Raw genomic sequence first — 20,665 nt, forward strand, 5'->3', positions numbered from 1 at the left:
AGGGGGCCTGGGGCAAAGCAATTTTGGGGGCCCCTTCCATAAAAAAAAGTTGTAATACTATAGAATTCTATAATCTTGTGGGCAGTGGCATAGGCAGGTTCTAACATCAGGGGCAGCGAACACATAAAAAAAAGCGCCACTCAACATATCAAATTACTAATTACATCCACTCCCTCCCACTTCTTGCCCCCCTCAGAACCCCCAACATCCCCCCACTCCTTGTCCCGTAACTGCCCCCTCCTGGGACCCCTGTCCCTAACTGCTCCCCTAGGACACTATCTCCTAGCTGTCCCCTGACTGCCCTGACCCTTATCCACACCCCTGCCCCTAGACCAGGGGTCTCAAACTCAAATGACCCCGAGGGCCGCATGAGGACTAGTGCATTGGCCCGAGGGCCGCATCACTGACACGCCCCCTTGCTGCCCCTGGCCCCACCCCCAATCCACCCCTTCCATGAGGCCCCGCCCCTGCCCTGTCTCTTCTCCACCTCCTCCCCTAAGTGCGCGGCTCCCCGCTCCTCCCCCCTCCCTCCTGGAAAGTGCTAAGCGCCACCAACAGCTGTTTGGTGGCTTGGCGGCGGGGCACTTAGGCGGCGGGTCCCGGAACAGAAGGGGCCCCCCACCGCCGAAGACCGGGCTGCGCTTCGGCGGCGGCGGGTCCCTCTTTTCCCCACCCCGGCCGGTCCTGCTTCCCACCCCGGCCCCGGCCGGTCCCGCTTCCCTCCCCCACCCCCCGGCCCGGCCCCGGCGGGTCTCGCTTCCCTTCCCCACCCCCGGCCCGGCGGGTCTCGCTTCCCTTCCCCACCCCCGGCCCGGCCCGGCGGGTCTCGCTTCCCTTCCCCCCACCCCCGGCCCGGCCCGGCGGGTCTCGCTTCCCTCCCCCACCCCCCGGCCCGGCCCCGGTGGGTCTCGCTTCCCTTCCCCCCCACCCGGCCCGGCCCCGGCCCCGGCGGGTCCCGCTTCCCTTCCCCCCCCCCGGCCCCGGTGTGTCCCGCTTCCCTTCCCCCCCCCCCGGCCCGGCCCCGGCCCCGGCGGGTCCCGCTTCCCTCCCCCCGGCCCGGCCCCGGCGGGTCCCGCTTCCCTCCCCCCGGCCCGGCCCCGGCGGGTCCCGCTTCCCTCCCCCACCCCCCGGCCCGGCCCGGCGGGTCTCGCTTCCCTTCCCCCACCCCCCGGCCCGGCCCCGGCCCCGGCGGCTCCCGCTTCCCCCCCCGGCCCCGGCGGCTCCCGCTCCCCCCCCCCTTACCCGAGCGCGTCTCCGGCGAGGCCTGAGCTCCGTCCCGCTCAGAGCCGCGTGGTGAGGGGGCAGGGCTGTGAGCTCCACGCCGAGCGCAGCGCTCAGCCCAGAGCTCCCAGCCCCGCCCCCTCCCCACGCGGCTCGGAGCGGGGCGGGGCTCAGGCGCTCGGACGGAGACGCGCTCGGGTAAGGGGGGGGGGGAAAGCGGGAGCCGCTGGGGCCGGCTCAGGCGCTCGGACGGAGCTCCAGGAGAGGAGCGGAGGCGGGAGCCTCCGCTTTTCTCTTGGGGGCCCGGGGCAAATTGCCCCCTTTGCCCCCCCCTCTGGGCGGCCCTGGGGAGCTCCGCGGGCCGCAGGGAAGAGCTCCGCGGGCCGCATGTTTGAGACCCCTGCCCTAGACAGACTGCCAGGACTCCCACGCCCCATCAAACCCCTCCCTGCCCCCTGACAAGACCCCCAATATACACCGACACATCCCTTAATCCAAAGTGTGGGGGGGGGGCCGAGGGACCACGCACAGCTCCTGCCATTGAGGGTACATGGGTAGCTGCTTCTGCCCTAGCACCTGGATTTAATGTTTAGCCAGAAGCCTTTGCGAGCAGGCGGAGGGATACTGCTAGCAAAGGGAGCGTTTGATTTTAGAGTCTGATCCAAACAGACCTAGCAGAGAACACAACAATAGCTCTGCCTCTACCATCCCAGCACAGAGCCTATAAACAAGAGAGGCAGAGACGTGCTTAATACAGTGCATGGGGTGGAGAGGGAGCACAGACAAGGGACGGGGCATGGAGAAAAACCACAGACAGGGAGAGAAGAAGAAAGTGAGGCAGGAGGAGAAGCCAGGAGGCTGTGTCTCTGGAGGGAACGCCTGGGGGAGGGGCGTTCGGATGCAGCATGTTAATGAGACCCTTGCAAACACAAGGGAAAGAAGCAGGGAAGGGATTGCAGAGGACAAGCCGGGCTACTCACTGAGGCTATGGCTACACTTGCACTTCAAAGCGCTGCTGTGGCAGCAGCGCTTTGAAGCGCTAAGTGTAGTCAAAGCGCTGTCCGTACTCCACCTCCCTGTGGGGAATAACGTACAGCGCTGGGAGCCGCGCTCCCAGCGCTGGGGCTTTGACCACACTGGCGCTTTGCAGCGCCGCAATTTTCAGCGCTGGAGAGGGTGTGTTTTCACATCCTGCTGAAGCGCTGCAAATTTGCAAGTGTAGCCATGGCCTCAGTATCCCCTGTGGGGCCCTGGGCATTGGGTAGCAGGGCCCAGGAAATGAAAAATCTCTTAACCACACAGAATTGTTAACTGCTCCCAAATCCTTTGCCATGGCTGCAAGCTTAGAAGAGCTTAAGCTGTGAGATGCATGGCCTTCCTCAATACAAATCTCTTGTGCAGTGCCTCAAGCAGGTTTGCATTGTATGACCCAGATGAAAAGCCCAGCAGAGAAAGCTTGCAACTTTCCCAGCTCTTTCAGCAGCCTTCAGGCATGGGTGGCAAGTTTGTAGAAATTTTGGTGGTGCCCAGAACCTGCCCCTCCAACTCCGCCCCCACCTGCCTAAGGGTCTGGGAGGGGGTTGGGGGGGAAGGTCTGGGGTGCAGGTCCTGGGCTGGGGATTAGGGTGCAGGAGGGGTGCAGGGTGCAGGCTTTGGGATGGAGTTTGGGTGCTGGGTGCAGGCTCCGGGCTGGGGCAAGGGGTGGGTGTGCAGGAGGGGGTGAGGGGTGCAGGCTTTGGGACGGAGTTTGGGTGCAGGCTCTGGGCTGGGGGTGGGGGTGTTGGAAGGGGTGAGGGGTGCAGGCTCTGGGAGGGAATTTGAGGGTGGGAAGGGGTGTGTGGGAAAGCGGAGGTGGTGCACGCTCTGGGAGGGGGTGCATGCTCTTGGAGGGAGTTTGGGGATAGGAGGGAATGCAGGGGTGAGGGCTGTGGGACTGAGGATGAGGGATTCATGATGCAGGAGGGGGCTCAGGACTGGAGCAGAGGATTAGAGTGCAGAGGGATGAGGGTTGGGGCTGAGGATGAGGGGTTCATGATGCGAGGGGGCTCAGGGCTGAGGCAGAGGGTTGAGGTGTGGGGTGAGGGCTGTGGGGCTGAGGATGAGGGATTCATGATGTGGCGGGGTTCAGGGCTGAGGCAGAGGATTAGGGTGTGGGGAGATGAAGGGTTTGGGGCGTTGGAGAGGCTCAGGGCTAGGGCCGAAGGGCTAAGCCGAAGGGCTAAGCCTGCCCTGCCAGTAGGGGATGGAAGACAGCAGTTCTGCCGGGAGCCATTCCACTCCGGCAGCAGAAGCAGGCAGGGGAGAGGTGCCGTGCTGCTTTCTGTCAGGCAGGGACGTGGCGGGGTGGGGGGGAGAGACCCACGGGGGCGGGGGCCGGGGCCAGGGCCCGATCCAGGCAGGGCCGGGGGAGAGACCCAGGTCCAAATATTGCTGGAGCAGGGCCCCCAGCCCTGAATATTCCTGGTGCTCGAGCACCGCAAACATATATAACCTGCCGCCTATGCCTTCGGGGCCTTTAAATCACTCAGGCTGCATCTTCCAACTAAAATGCATTAATAATACAGCTCAGGCAAGCAGGCTGGGGGCCGGGCAGGCTGCCCGGGCCAGCTGATAGTACTTCCCACTGAAGGCTGCTTTTCTATGCTTGTGTTTTGCTGTTGGAAAGAGGCCCAGACTTCCTCCCATCTAACTCCCCTTGCTCCCTGACTGCCCCAGCCCCTCTCCCCACCCGAACCATCCAACCCGCCCCCTGCTCCCTGACTGCCCCTGGGACCCCTCTTACCACCACGCAGCTCCAGCCCCTGGCTGCCTCTGGAGCCCAAGTTAATCACGCTGCCAGCACACAGCCCCTCCTCCGCAAGGTGCTGAGGCAGCGCGAGGGGGCGGGGTCTGGCTGCTGGAGGCCCCATGGGAGCGGCTCAATAGGCCCCGGCAGCCAATCAGCAGTGCCGCCCTCTGCGTGGGGGGGAGGGAATTCCGGACCTTTCTACCTTCTTACAAATTCCCGCTAAGGCCACTTTAGGGGAATGTGCTCAGTGGGGGAGCGGCGGCCCCCCCAGTTCCCTCCTTAGCTGCTCTCCTGTTGTGGGGGCCCCTGCAAGACCTGGGGCCTGGGGCAAACTGCCCCACTTGCCCCCCCCCGGGCAGCCCTGCATAGTGTTGCAGGTGTGGGACGATTCCCAGTGGCTGCAAAACTTTCACATGTGTAAGGACACTTTCATGGAACTTTGTGACTTGCTTTCCCCTGCCCTGAAGCGCCAGAATACAAAGATGAGAACAGCCCTCACAGTTGAGAAGCGAGTGGCAATAGCCCTCTGGAAGCTTGCAACGCCAGACAGCTACCGGTCAGTCGGGAATCAATTTGGAGTGGGCAAATCTACTGTGGGGGCTGCTGTGATGCAAGTAGCCATAGCAATCACTAAGCTGCTGCTACGAAAGGTTGTGACTCTGGGAAATGTGCAGGTCATAGTGGATGGCTTTGCTGCAATGGGATTCCCTAACTGTGGTGGGGCGATAGATGGAACCCATAAACTACCAGGGGTACTTTTCCATGGTGCTGCAAGCACTGGTGGATCACAAGGGACGTTTAACCAACATCCACGTGGGATGACCGGGAAGGGTTCATGACGCTCGCGTCTTCAGGAACACTACTCTATTTAAACGGCTGCAACAAGGGAATTACTTCCCAAACCAGAAAATAACAGTTGGGAATGTTGAAATGCCTGTCGTTATCCTGGGGGACCCAGCCTACCCCTTTATGCCATGGCTCATGAAGCCATACACAGGCAGCCTGGACAGTAGTCAGGAGCTGTTCAACTACAGGCTGAGCAAGTGCAAAATGGTGGTAGAATGTGCATTTGGCCGTTTAAAGGCGCGCTGGTGCACATTACTGACTCGCTCAGACCTCAGCCAAACCAATGTCCCCATTGTTATTGCTCCTTGCTGTGTGCTCCACAATCTCTGTGAGAGTAAGAGGGAGACCTTTATGGCGGGGTGGGAGGCTGAGGCAAATCACCTGGCCGCTGATTATGCACAGCCAGACACCAGGGCGATTAGAAGAGCACACCAGGAAGCGGTGCGCATTAGAGAAGCTTTGAAAACCAGTTTCATCACTGGCCAGGGTACAGTCTGACTGTTGTGTTTGTTTCTCCTTGATGAAACCCCCGCCCCTTGATTGACTCATTCCCTGTAAGCCACCCACCCACCCCTTCGATCACAGCTTGCTTTCTAAGGAAATAAAGTCACTCTCATTTAAAAATCATGTATTCTTTATTACTTAATTATAAAAAGAGGGAGAGAACTGACAAGGTAGCCCGGGTGGGGTTTGGGAGAAGGATAGTAGGGAAGGAAAAGGCCACTAAAATTTTTTCATAATAATGAGAGCCTTTTGGTTGGGCTGTCCACTGGGGTGGAGTGGGTGGGTGCATGGAGCCTACCCCCACGAGTTCTTACTCGTCTGGTGGGTGAGGAGGCTAAGGAACATGGTGAGGGTGGTTATACAGGGGCTGCAGTGGCACTCTGTGATCCTGCTGCTGTTCCTGAAGCTCCACCATACGCCGGAGCATGTCAGTTTGATCACGCAGCAGCCCCAGAGTTGCATCCCGACACCCCTGATCTTCCTGCCGCCACCTCTCATCTCGAGCATCTCTCCTCTCATCTCGAGCGTCTCTCCTGTCCTCACGTTGGTCCCTCCTGTCCTCACGGTCACTGGTATCTTTCCTGTACTTTGCTACCACATCCTTCCACTCATTCAAATGAGCTCTTTCATTGTGGGTCACTTCCATGATTTCCGAAAACATTTCTTCTCGCGTCTTTTTTTCCCGCCACCTTATCTGAGATAGCCTTCAGGACAGAGTAGGGAGGCTTGAAAAATTTGCAGCTGCATGAGGGAGGGAAAAAAGGGAGAGAAGTATTTAAAAAGATACATTTTAGAGAACAATGGTCATACTCTTTCATGGTGAACAACACTATTCACCTTACATAGCACATGTGTTTTCACTACAAGGTCGCATTTTGCATCTTAATATTGAGTGCATGCGGCTTTGGTGTTACAGATCACAGATGCAGGTCCGGGCAGCAGAATTCGGCTTGCATGCGGCCATTGTAAGCCATTGTCTTTTGTCTTCTGCAGCCTTCATCTATCCAGCGCCCTCCTTTCCCAAATAGCAAGCAAAGCCCGTTGAGTGCTGCTTCTTTCCTGTTAACGTGCAGCAGCAGAAACCACCCCGTGGCTGGTATCATGAAAGATCACTGCTAAACACCCCCCTTTCCCCCCCCCCAACCGCGTGGCTGGTAGCAGGGAAGATCCCTGCTAGCCAAACGCGGAAAAGCTCAGCGCCAATCGCCCCCCTCCTTCCCCCCGCTTGGCTACCTGCAGGGAAGGATTTCTTTTAAGCAACAGGCAAACAGCCCAGTAGGAATGGCCATCTCTGTCCCCTTACTTAAATTCCTGAATTTCAACCAGGTTACCATGAATGATATCACTCTCCTGAGGATAACACAGCGAGATAAAGAACAGATGTTGCTTGAATGCCAGCAATCACCGGGACCATACGCAGCTAGGCTTTGTCATGCAATGATACCAGATTACTTGCTACATGCATGGCGTGGTCAAGTGTCCTACCATGGAGGACGGAATAAAGCAGCGCTGCCCAGAAACCTTCTGCAAAGGCTTTTGGAGTACCTCCAGGAGAGCTTCATGGAGATGTCCCTGGAGGATTTCCGCTCCATCCCCAGACATGTTAACAGACTTTTCCAGTAACTGTACTGGCCGCGAATGCATCCCAAGTCCTCAGGGCAAATTAATCATTAAAAAACGCTTGCTTTTAAACCATGTCTTATATTTACAAGGTACACTCACCAGAGGTCCCTGCCATGGCTTCATTGTCTGGGATAGTTGCTTGGGAGGGCTGGGAGGGTAATTCCGTCAGGGTGAGAAAAAGCTCCTGGCTGTTGGGGAGAACGGAGTGCTGTGTGCTCTCTACAAGCTCGTCCTCCTCTTCCTCCTCATCTTCCCCGTCCGCAGAATCCTCAGCCATGGCTGCGATTACCACCTCAACCTCGGAATCCACGGACAGGGGTGGGGTAGTGGTGGCGGACCCCCCCCTAGAATTGCATGCAGCTCAGCATAGAAGCGGCATGTTTTCGGCCCTGCCCCGGACCTTCCGTTTGCTTCTTTGGTTTTCTGGTAGGCTTGTCTGAGCTCCTTAACTTTCACACGGCACTGTACTGAGTCCCTGGTGTGACCTCTCTGCATCATGGCCTTGGAAATTTTTTCAAATGTTTTTTCATTTCGTCTTTTGGAACGAAGTTCTGTTAGCACAGAATCCTCTCCCCATACAGTGATCAGATCCAGTACCTCCCGTGCAGTCCATGCTGGAGCTCTTTTTCAATTCTCAGGAGACTGCATTGTTACCTGATGAGCTCTGCGTGGTCACCTGTGCTGATGATCTCTCCACGCTGGGTGAACAGGAAATGAAATTCAAAAGTTTGCGGGGCTTTTCCTGTCTACCTGGCCAGTGCATCCGACTCCAGATTGCTGTCCAGAGCGGTCAAAATGGTGCACTGTGGGATAGCTCCCGGAGGCCAATACCATCGAATTGCAGCCACACTAACCCTAATCCGACATGGCAATACCGACTTTTCAGCGCTACTCCCCTCGTTGGGGAGGAGTACAAAAATCGGTTTAAAGAGCCCTTTATATCGATATAAAGGGCTTCGTTGTGTGGACGGGTGCAGGGTTAAATTGGTTTAACGCTGCTAAATTCAGTTTAAATGCGTAGTGTAGACCAGGCCTAAGTCCTGGTGCAGTGATACTCAGACCTCAGCGGTTCAGGAGCCCAATTAGCAATCATCATTGCCCAAAAGAGCCACAGTAGTGTGAATTCATTGTTCCATCTACTATAGTATTGTATATTTGTATTTAAGCAGTATGATAGGGGAAATATTTAGTTTTATATCTATATATTATATATTGATATATTATTCTCTCAGCAAAATGACTGACCAAGTATTATTTCATCAACTACAATTGATTAATAGCATAGTAAAAACATCCTAATTGGTTAATAATTAAATCAGTGTTTTAATATCACATGCTGCAAAGAGCTGCAGGAGACATTACAGAGCCACTTGCAGCTTGCGCGCCTCAGTCTGAGCATCACTGCCTGGTGTAAGAGTGCGTAACTCTATTGACTTCAACTGGATGAATTTGGCCCGAGGAGCTTATTTTTCTTTTTTACTTTGAGGTAAGAACACCTGATCTTAAAAATCAAAGATTCTAAAGGTACTGGAATCCATCTCACTAACCTCACCAGAGGACAAAATAACCCACTCCTAGCCAGATCCTGCCTCCAACATCAGAATGTACAGATAGAAATAATACATTACAGACCATTCATGATGGCTGGGGCAGATGGCTGCATTGATGGAGCAGTGGGAGAATGGGAAAGAAATATGGTGGAGGCAAGAAAGATATGGGAGCCTCAGCTAGGGCAAGAGAGCAAATATGGAAGTGTGGGGCGAGTGACTGGAATATGGGGTAGAAGTGGGAGAAGAAAGCTTGAGCAAGGGGCTAAAGAGGGGCTTGGAGAAAACAGAACAGGAAAGGGTAGACAGGGAATAGAAAGCAGAAGTAAGGGAGCCAGGGGAAGCAAGAGAGCTGTGACTGGGAGCTAATGGGAGATTATGGAAGAAATGAGTGAGAAAGGAGAAAGGTGGAGGCACAAAAAACCATGGAGAGAGAGATTTAGAGCCTGATCCAAAGTCCATTGAAGTCAATTGAAAGACTTGCATTGACTTCCATGGTCTGTAGATCAGGCCCTAGAAGGCGAAAGAGAACAGGACACAGGGGAAAGAGCCATGAAAGGAAAGAGGGAGGACAAAAACCAGTCAGTAGATTTCAAACTGGTTTTGTTTAAACAGAAAGTTTGGTAACAAAATATTATACAAACTCAAATGTGGAGGCGGGCTGAGGACTCCTCATTGTTTTTGGGGGGTGGACAGTGGAGTCTAGCGTCCCTGTCACATGTACGGAGGAAAGGATAACAAAACAAATAGAACCACATAAATCCAACATGGGCCCCTTTTTGAGTATATATGAGTATTTCTGAGCCAAGGTTTTTGATACATGTTTGTTGGTGTTTTAACTCCATATAGTTTGTCATCAAATTGTTTCCTACAATTCCAAACAAACAGTAGATAGGCTTCCTTCTTCAGGTTTTGGTTTTGTTTGTCTAAGAACCTTCTAAAACACAGAAGATTGCACTTGACATGTCACAATTTTCTGGGGGGAGGATGCCTATTACATTTATGTTTTTATTGTCTTCCCAAAGCATCCTCACTTTTGTTTGCCTAGCTACAAGCCTGAGCAGTTCTAAGACGTGCTCACTGCTAATATTGCCACATAGCTCAAGAAACAAACAATATAAATGCCAGAAAGAGAAAAGCAGGGAGACTTTGGGCTTGTCTACGCTACAGGAACGATACTGTCACCGCTATGGTGCCATAGCTATGTTGACATAACCACACAGTAGAGAACAGCAGTTCTCAACTCGTGGCCCGTGCGCCACATGCAGCCCAATTAGCACACAGCTGCAGCCCAGCTGTGTGCTAAAAACATGCAACATTTGCAGCTCTGGTCTGAAAGGGGGCGGGGCTGGCTGAGGAGGAGACAGCCTCTGGCAGCCTGCTGGAGTGCTACTGCCAGCAGGGAACTGGGGAGTGCCATAGTGGGGAAGGGTGTGGGAGAATGGGTCTCTGGGCAGGTTTGTGAGGAGGGGGAGCACTCTGGGCAGTGAGGGGGTGGGGGTTCTGGGAACTAGGGGTTTGTGGGGGTGCTCTCCCCTCTAGGAGGGGTCCCTTGGCAGGGGGTGCTGGGCATGGGGGACTGTGGAGGGGTTTTTTTGGGAGGGGGCTGTGGTTCTCAGCCTGTGGCCCACGTAACACATTGTGGGGCCTGAGAACCACTGTTATAGACACAGCCTACACCAATAGAAGGGCTTTTTCCATTGGTGTAGGACCACCACCTCCCAAAGCAACGGTAGCTAGGTTGACTGAAGCATTCTTCTGTTGACTTAGTTGCATCACTGGGTATTATGAAGCATCGCTACATTGCCCAGGGGTGTGGATTTTTCACACTCCTGAGCATTGTGGCTATATCAACCAAACACTAAGTATAGCTCAGACCTTTAAAAATATATAAAAGAACAAAGTTGTTCAAATGACACTGGAATCTCTTCTTTTATCAATGTCTACAGTTTTACGGGGGGCAAAACCGACAACCACCACTGGGGCTTACACACAGCAATCCTTGCCATATTGATGGATGAGTAGAACCCATCATCTTCATGTGGCTATCTTTCTGGAAAATACTGATACTACCCTCCCTTTAAAACTAGGCTAACAGAAGAAGGAAACCTTTTGCAATCATGAGCAAAACCAGATAACTCTGGCTGGAAATGGAAGTTGATCTCTGGCCTGGTGATACAGACCACAACCACTAGGTCAATTAGGCAAAATAAAAAGAACCAACATCAGAAAAAATACCTTTTAAAGGTGACATACGGAGGAGGGGGGAAAGGTAGGGGCTTGTGTACTTCTGTGCTTTTTTATATGTATAAAGAAGGCCTATATTTTGTAAAGGTTCTTTTTCTGCTTGTTTCTTACATTAGAAATGCAGGTCTTGTCCACTCTGGAAGATTCTACAGTCACTGAGAATTAGTGAAAGGATAACATCACATGATTCAAAACAATGAAAGGAGTTTTTGAGAGAGGAAGGGATTTTTAGTAAACCTGTTAAATTTGTTTTGGTTACATCTATTTAACTTCACTGCCTAATTAACCCTTTTGGAAAAGGAAATCTTTGTTAAAATATTTGATATACCTACCACCTCAACTAAGGTTCACAACAAACATCCTTTAAGATATCCAGAAGGTCCTCCAGCAAAACCAACAAAGACCAGACTTGATATTTCTGATATGTCTAAGGTTAAAAAAAGGTGAAAATAAGCCTTTAAAAACAGACACACACACTTCCTCTTCTGCCCCATTAAGAAAAAAAATAAAAGAGTAAAAAGGGCACACCCTCAATTAGAAGTCGTCGTCTTAGGTCACCTTTAAAGCTAATTAAAGAAGATATTCACAGGGTACATCTACACAGCAATTAAAGCTCAGCAGGTGGCCCAGCTCCAGCTCTGGGACCCTGGCAGAGGGAAGGCTCCCAGAGCTTGGGCTCCAGCCTGAGCCTGAACATCTACACAGAAACTTTACAGTCCTGCAGCCTGAGCCCAAGTCAGCTGATCCAGGCCAGAATCAGATGTTTAATTGCTGTGTACGCATCTCCACAAGAGACTTAGCCAGTGGCTCCTATCCAAAATCCACCAGATTGCCTCAGAAATTACCATGGGTATCAGAGAAAACTGAACTCATTGTGAAAAATTCTTAGTTGGTTTAAACTGGTGTAGCTCAATCAGCTCCAATTACATCAGCTAAGAATCTGAGTCTAGAGTCTAGAATTTAACAGAAACCACCATCAGGAAAAAGAAGAGGACAATAGATAAATGTGTAGTCAGTATACTAGATTCTGATGTACAATTCAGAAGTGAAAAGCTAACATTTCAGTATACTACTTTTTTATAGCCTACCAGATAGCGCTGTTTGAAGTTTGCCAGTGTTGGTTTACTGGGTTTCACTGCAATGTTTTTCAACAGTTTTGATCATTGTGAGTTCTCAGCTCTTGAATTTTCAGGTTTCAGCGAACCCAAAGAACATGCATAAGATTAGGTCAGAAACACTGAGTTTTGCCTGGTATCAACATGAAACCACAATTCAGGCCAAATTCACTTAAACTGAGTTCAGAGCCACTCTAGAAACTGATGTAAGAGGCTTAAAAACCTTTTCACATATCCAAGCTGACTTTTGAACTGGTGATGAAACAAGAAAGCAGATAGGATTTGGATGGTCTGAGGGTTCACTGCAAACATATGACATAGTCCAGATAGCAATCCTTAACTAGCACACTCATCATTGCTGGTCATGAGAGACAGGATTATGGCGAGAGTGCAGGACTTGGAGTCAGGAGAACCAGGTTATAGGTGTAGCTCTGTGTCACCTTGTAAGAAGTCATTTAACCTTCCTACACTTCCATTTACTAATCTAAACTACCTACCTCACTGAAGTGTTGTGAATATTTGTCCATTATAGCACTTTAAAAGAGTATCAGATGGAAGGTGCTAGGGAAGTACAAATATTTTCCTCGCAGCATAGGGGAACATTTCTTGCTGCTCTGACTGGACCAATTCTGCTACTGTTTCATGGAAAATGTATAAAAATATGCCACAGAATCAAATCAGTTTTAGGATGTGAACTGGTCTCTACTGATTGATTTAACTGTCCTGCAAATTTCCAGGCAGTGTAATTTATAGACGAGTAACTCAGGGTTTTTTAAAATTGTAATGTTTTTATGAATAAGAACTAGGCAATGAGTATAGATTTCCTTCACAACATGGCTGGGTGCTAAGTAATGGGGCTAGTGACTTGACATTATTACATATGCTAAGAATACTCTGGTATGAGTCATTATATTCCTTTCCTGCTAGTTTTATTCCATTTTTAGAGAAAGCTGAAAGCTTTTGACTGGCAAATGTTCAGTGAGAGATGTCATTATAGTAGGATGCAGGAAGAGATTTATGTATAGACTTTCAGAGTCTTACATATAGGGGTTTCAATGGGAGTTTTGCCTTCTTGAGGACCATTGGGTCTGGAGCTAGATCTGATGCTGATGCTCTGTCAGCTGCACTGACTGCCTTGAGTTCACATAGTTCATGTCAAGGTCTTAAGCCATAAAATAATATAGAATCAACCTAATTAAGGGATGGCTAACTGCCCTACTTCCTGTCACAGCAGTTGAGAATAGGAAACAAGGTCTGTGTGACTTTTATAATACTTGTCCTGTGATACATCTGTGGCATCCTAGTGCTTATTTGGTACTGTGCCTTTAAAGGGAAATTGCCAGTACCCTTTAATGATGATAATATTTAAGAGAAAAAAGGTCTGAACGGGTCAAGTGCTTTGCTTCCTCTGCTCTCACCAAAGTCCATGGGAGCTGAGGGTGCTCAGCACCTCACACAAATGGGCCTTAGGTAAAGAAGCAGCTAGAAAGTTTAGGAAGAAATTCTCTCTGTGGTCAGTGTGACAGATATTATGAACACCTGGAAGATCCAATGATTATTGCATCAATGCTATAAAGATTATATGTATATATGCCTTCATGGAGGGAGCTAAACAGTATCCTGCAGAACTAAAATCACTGGAAAACCCCCAGGCAGGTAGCAAGTCTGGATAAGTCAGACTCCTTAGGGGAAAAGGCATATAGTAGTTTGATCTGGTTTAAGAGGGGGTCTTAAACCAGATCAAACTACTATATGCCTTTTCCCCTAAGAACTACACGCTGTATAAAAGCGACCATCCTGACTGAGGAAGAGAAGTCAGTCCCACACAATCAAAGAACTGACATGACACTATGACCAAGAGGGCCAGATCATGTGGAAAGGTCCTGAAGTACTTTGTTCCTATCAGGGTCTCTATGTGGAAAATGGATGACTCCTTGGTAAGCTAATTCCTGTAAATTATCTGTTTATTGTTTTTAATGTATGTTTTCTCTGTAGTGCTTTGTTCTGAATAAATAAAACTTTGCTTTATGAAGGCTGGCTGGTCACTGGTTAATCCTGTCCTTGGCCCTGAGAGAACAAAACTGCAGGCACTGAGCTAAAGTCAGACTTGCTGATGTGATCAGAGTGCTTTGAAGGAGGAACGCAGCCTAAATTCCTGGTCTAGGAGGAGAGTCCCTGAACTCCGCCCCAAGAAAGGTGACAGCTAGAGGCCTGAGATGTCAGTAGAGTACAGTGCCCTTGAGACGGCCACAAAGGAGTCAGAGGTGCAGTTACCTAAGGAACTGTGACAGGCAGATTCTCTCAAAACTGCCTGCTGCAGGGCAAACTGCCTAATGCACATTCTTCAGTGTTAGCCTGTACTGGCTACTGTTGGAAACTGGATAAGATGGAGCACTGGCCTGGTCTTGTATGAGAATTCCTGTGTTTCAAAAGATGTAAGAGGGAGTTAGAGAGTTTCCTACAGGAACTAAAATCACTGGAGGTAATTAAATGTAGAAAAGATTAATCACCAGCTTATCATTAACATTTCCCAGTTTGTTAGTCCAGGCTAGACTAGGAAACTCATCTGCTGCTGACACAGGTTGGCAACAATGGTGTCCCCCTGAGCCAGTACTGAAAGCTGTTTAAGTGCTAGTGTAGTTTGGACAAAACCTTTCCCAATACCACTTCAGAAGTGTGAATGGGGATCCAGATCTTTTAACTGTGCATCCCTAACATTGTATTAACAGATTTGTTGGGGCTTTTTGGTAACACACACACATTAGAAGAGAAGGAAGACACTGTGGTTTGGGGAGAGAGTTGCATGAAAGGGAGTCCTGGGCCATGTTTAAAGAAAATAAATTCTATTCCCTTTTGTCTCTATTCCTCTGTTCCATTCCACTCTATTTCTCTCCTTATAGTGGCAACAGTGTTAATGAAAGTGGAAAATGAAGTAATGAAAGTCCCCACATCTCTGAAGAGAAATCAGTTTTATTTGCATATCTATCAACTTCCCCATCCCCCCCCCCCCAAGAGAAGTAGTGAACCAATGAAGGGGAGCAAAGATGACATTATGGGATGGTTTTCAAACCTCCCCCTGCTCGAGAGGGGAAGAGTAGGTGGAAGTGCCTTCACAGTAGTTTTGTGACAGTGGCCCCTGCTACATGGAAACAAATGGGTTTTTCCAATTTCTGTGTGACGTCTCAAATGAAAGTCATGAAGTAACAGCCTCAGTGTGAAACACATGCTGAAGATGTTTTTTATTCACCTTCTGACTGACATGCAGCTCTAGGACAAATAGGGAGCCAGACAGAAAACAGTAAGAATAAACAAAGTTTGAACTTTCAAAGGACTGGGTTGTAGTTTTAAGCTCAGCTGCTTTTGGGACCTGGGACTGCCCGAGGGCCCATGTGGCACATAAAAGCCAGACCTGTATGTTTATAATTTTGTAATTGCGTCTACATTTTTGATCTCCTCATTTAAAACTGGGAAAAGGTGGGAGAAAACTTTCCAATCCTTGAACTTGTGAAGGAAAGCAGAAAGACAAAGACCACACAGGTGTTGATGTCATCCCTAACCGTTATGCTAAAGGAAGTGTTCAAAGCAGCCTTGTCTATTGGCAAATGTACCAGAATACTTTGGCTCCAGTCTGGAATCTGCAAAGCAGATAGTGAATACTACTGAACTGAAAAGTCTGGCTGTGATTCCAAGGATTTTAAGGAAAGCAGAAGAGACACCAGTAAACGAGAACTAACTAAAATTTTAACTAAAATGCTTTGTTAAAAATTTTTAAGTAACAACTTTCAAATGCCTGAACAGGAAGTGTAACTTTTCTTGTCTGCATAGTAAACACTGGCATTTTTATCTGTTTGAATAATCAAAGCGGTGTTTTCCGTGCCTTCTTGGTTGCAAAGGTCTGAACTGCTTCTTGAAGGTCCACAGTCTGGGTCAGCTCATGCTCTATTGAGATTAGGGTGACCAGATGTCCCTCCTTCCCCCATTGGATCCCTCCCCAAATCCCCACCCCCAGCCCTGCCCCCTCACTGCCCAATTGGATCCCGAGCTGGGCCTGGGGAGGAGACGCCCCTGTGCAGCAGCCTGGGCACACGGGCCATGGCCGGCCGGGGCTGGGAGCGCTGCAGTGCAGTGCGGAGGCTGCTCCAGCCCTGCAGCCCACAGGGCAGCGCGGTGGGTCTGGGGGCAGCGCGGAGCGGGCAGGGCCCAGGTGGGCAGCACAGCCCGGGGCGTGGGTTGCTCGCCGGAGACACGCACCGGAGAGGGGCTGCGGGGGCGAGACTTGTCCCAGGCGGGGGACCCCAGCCAGCTCCTCGCCCCTGTCTGCCGGCCGGGATCCCCGAACCGATAAACTTCCCTGCCACTGCCGGGGAGCCCCGTGCCTCTCCCGCTCGGCTGCGCTCCAGGAGGAATTAATCTGCATGGGTGTAGGAATGACTATCAGAGCTGTCTACACTACTGTTAGGTTGACATAAGGCAGCTTATGTCAACCTAATTATGTCAGTGTCTACACTACAGCCTTCCTCCTGCCGATGTAAGTGCCGTACTACATCGACATAACAACTCCACCTCCATGAGAGGTGTAAGGCTTATGTTGGTATAGTTAGGGCAACACAGTAACTATGTAGACACTGCCTCCCTTACATTGGCTGTTGCCTGTCTTGTCAATTTCACTGGCACCCATTCCCCTAGAGAGCTGGGTGGCTGGACCCCACTCCTGGCTGGGAGCTGTGGGCAAGAAGCCCTGGCAGCTTCCCCTCCACTGGGAACTGGGGCGAGAAGCCCTGGTGGTTTTACACACACACACTCTCTCTCTCTCTCCCCCCCAGCTGGGAGTCACCCTCCAGAAGCGCTGGCAGCACTCATGCCCCCACTCCCAGCTGGGAAGGGGGCAACTGTGTTAGTTTCACAACTTGGTGAGTCATTAAATTGACAAGGCTGCATGGTTCCTGGCAGGGAGTGGGCGGGGGTGGGGGTGGGGGGTGGGCTGACAAGCCGGAATGGGATGCGGGGAAGCACCAGGTGGCTTCCCTTGCTCCTGGTGGTGAACAGGGAAGGGAGGGTAGGGGCAGCCCGCCGAAACCCCAAGAGCCTTTGGGGCAGCCAGGCTCCTGGCAGGGAGCTGCTAGTGGAGCTTAGAGACCAGGCTCTCAGGTCCCCACACTGCCCTTAGGTCAGTGGAAGTGCTCCTGGTGGAGGTGCACACCACTGACCCAAGGAAGGTAGTGTGGACATGCACCACCGCAGTGATTACTACAGGGGCTATAAGTCAACCTAAAATAGGTCGACCTACATTTCTAGAGTAGACATACCCTATGTTGGCTCCAGACCCACTATGGACTCTCCAAGGTGAGGGTTGCCCTGGCATGGGGGAGATTTCATTGGTTTTTGGCTTCTTTGCACTACCTGAACAGCAAAAAAAAGAGCCAGACTGCAGCAGAGAATATGGCCACATGTAGACAGAGCATATTGAAAGGATATTGAAAGAGCATATTGAAAGGATCTTAGTTACTGATTCAAAATATATGATGCCTCATTCTAATTTCATCTAGGTTGGATTAAATACTCATAGGAAACAAGTTTCAAAGTAGCATCCGTGTTAGTCTGTATCAGCAAAAAGAATAGGAGTACTTGTGGCACCTTAGAGACTAATAAATGTATTTGAGCATAAGCTTTCATGGGCTAAAACCCACTGCATAGAATGGAACATACAGTAAGAAGATATTTATACCTACAGAGAACATGAAAAGGTGGAAGTACCCATACCAACTGTAAGAGGCTAATTAATTAAGAGAAGCTATTATCAGCAGGGGAGAAAAAGTAAGTCAAATACTTCTTCTGGGAGGCAGAATCAGGAAGCACACAAATGGCAGACATGTTTTTATATTTAACAACAGAGTTTGCAGAGGTGTGGAAAAATCCTCCACCTGTGCATTTAACCAGACCTTTTTAGAGATGAAAAAATCACCATTAAGACATACCTGTGTATTTTCAATAACACCTAACATCTTCTGAGAGTGTTTGCAAGTTAAAATAACTTCTGCCTTGTACTCCACAGAAAACTCCTGAACAACAAGTTTAGTGCTAATCTGGGTTGTTTTAAAAATTCAAATTAAGACAGAGTGGAAAAGTATCTTTTACTAATGCAGTGGTATAATTTTTGCTGAGAAATGCACATTTATTTAAGAGTGGAAAGTAAAGAAAACACTAATGCTTCAGTCTCTGACTTCAGTACAGTTCAGTGCTGAAAAACAAGTGTTTTCAGAGTAAATGATTAGGTACTCTTGCTCCTAGACACAGCACTTTGTCAAAGACAGACACAAAACAAAAACACTTCATAATAGGCTGGAGACTAGATAACAGCCATTAGTCCCTACTGTGAAAACAAAACAGTCTGCAGTCACGTTTAACTGACAGAACTGATCTGTTTTACAGTGTTCCCAGAGTTTTTTTTAAACATAATGGACCATCTCTGGGGTAAGTCTATTGGAGACAACACAGTAACTCAAGGGATGAAATTTGGCCCCGCTCTGAAATGAATATTTTAGTTACACACAATTGTTCATTAGCTAAAAAGAGAAACTGAGGGGGAAAATAGCACCCAAAATTGTTTATTTTCCAGAACAATGAACTACTGACATTTTCATTAGAACTTAGCTCAGGAAACTCCAGCACTTCATTACCAAACCAGCCAAGTGATACAGCTTTCAGGGTAATAGAATGATACGTCTAGATGACATAAAATATATGCTGTAATTCAGGAATAAAATTCTTGGTTCAAATTAATCTCTGCTGTGATTCTATTGAAGTCATTGGAGTTACACTGGGGATGAATTTAGCCCTACACATTTGAAGCTATACAGTCTCAAGAGGAATATTGTTGCTGTGAAGTCAGAAAAACAACACTGTGTAGAAAGACTATTTGCAAACTGTTATGTCATTAAGGGCTTCATTGCCTGAGTCTTTATTTTTCATATTTTCCTTATCTCCAAGGACTCTGCTAACAGTAAATGTTTTATTTTTTAAAGTTCTTATCCACATTCTTCAGAAATGTTTTTGTGTTTGTTGATCCTTCATTGGCACTGAAGTTACAGATACAAATATTTTCATTTGTTTGGTACAATTCTTGTGAGATAAGCCTCCTTTCTTTGTTTTATCTGCTCACCTCAGAGTTTGCAATTAAGGAACAGTGATGGTTATTTTATTGGATTTTTGGCAGATCTGTTGAGTTGGTTGAACTGATATAAAACGTCTATAAACCAATTCAGTGGGTGGCTGAAAAGCTTAGCAGCACCTTTGATTATACATTTATTTTCTAGTGTGAATAACCACCCATTCACCACTACAGTATCTAAGGAAGGCAACAAGATTCCAGACTTCACAAGTAAATGAAAGTGGGTTCCACTCAAAACATCTCCTAGTCTCATTGCAATAACCAAGTTTTGTAATTTCCTGTTATATTCACAATATAGATTACAAGAATGAGATACTGAGTTTACATTTTAATGACTCGTATACTCTGATTTATGAAAGTTAAACTACCCTACTTGACCTCTTCCGAATTATGTAAGTTTTTCTATAATTGATTTTAAAAAAATCAGAAAAAATTATATGGTTGCATGAGCATACAGTTGTTTTTCCAACCCTGACACACAGAATATCAGTTCCCAAACACAGAAGACTAGCGTAGGTCAATACAGAATATTTATGAATAGTATCACTACACATGGTTCTATTCCCAACCATGTCTTCTCATCTCATCTGAAATGAATGAAAGGCAGGAACATCATCAGAGTAAAATGTTGGCTTCTGTGCAGTCTGTGACAGCCTTTGCCCAGGATACTTTATAATTATTGGGCAGACTATATCATAACTAGACCTTGTTATCTGGAGTAATATTTCTCGAAAGATCCTCTTCAATGAATCAAGACTAAATAGTATCACTGTACTGAGTTCTCACTCAGAGGAGAACATTTTGAAGAGTTGCCATATTCCAACAGCTGCAATGAGCCCCTCTGAGCAGAACTTTGGTGTTTAATTGGGAAAGGGACTTGTATCATAATAAAAAAAAAGGTATTTTAATTAAATCCTAACAGTTCAGGACAGGAGCCCATATAGAAAAGGAGGGAGGAAAGTGCCTCTGTTATCCATTCTCCCTTTAGACCAAACAAACACTCCCTGCTCACTTCCTCTTTTCTCACAAGAATGAAGTAATTTAAGCAGAACACTGCTTCGTCTTGACTTTTTGGTTACAGTCCTTCCAAATGAGGAAAAGGGATTCAGCAGCCTTTTGGCAATCATACAGTCTGCTAACATTATGATTTGTTCTTAGGATCAAGACTGAGTGCTAGAAAGTGACACTAATATGGAGACCTCTACTGACAAACACCAAAATGAGAATGGGTTAATGATCCCTATCTTCTCTCCCAAGTATCTCACAAGCAGCTAAACCATCAGCCATTCTTGTTACAATCTGAATACTGTAATCTTGTGGGCCTCATCACAAAGTTGTATGCTAGGCTGGATCAACACCCCATGATTGGAAAGTAACATTAATCCGTTTTCCAAACCTCTAGGAAACAACATGGCAGACTTCTTACCTCTTTTTCTTTCTGCCTCCTGAAGCAGCAGGATATTGGAAAGGATGTGTGTTCGGTGGATTTGGTTCTCAATTCCCATTTTCCTAAGATCAACTTCTGTCAAATGTAGTAAGTCCTGTAGCAAACCCCAGAGAAAGAGAACATGCTGTAGAGAGATATTACTCCAATAGTAAATTAAAT

The 20,665-nt window shown here is 48.7% G+C and overlaps 1 protein-coding gene across 2 annotated transcripts in view; it reads right to left on the bottom strand.

Moving 5' to 3' along the window:
- Positions 1-20,665, bottom strand: part of BCAR3 (BCAR3 adaptor protein, NSP family member) — a 123,705-nt gene that overhangs the window by 98,192 nt on the left and 4,848 nt on the right. For both annotated transcript variants that reach the window (XM_045028859.1, XM_045028860.1), the window contains exon 2: positions 20,486-20,600. In XM_045028859.1, coding sequence (XP_044884794.1) covers positions 20,486-20,600 — 115 coding nt within the window. The remainder of the gene's footprint in view (positions 1-20,485; positions 20,601-20,665) is intronic.

This window comes from Mauremys mutica, chromosome 8 (genome assembly GCF_020497125.1).
Source record: "Mauremys mutica isolate MM-2020 ecotype Southern chromosome 8, ASM2049712v1, whole genome shotgun sequence".
In the NCBI taxonomy this organism is placed as follows: domain Eukaryota; kingdom Metazoa; phylum Chordata; order Testudines; family Geoemydidae; genus Mauremys; species Mauremys mutica.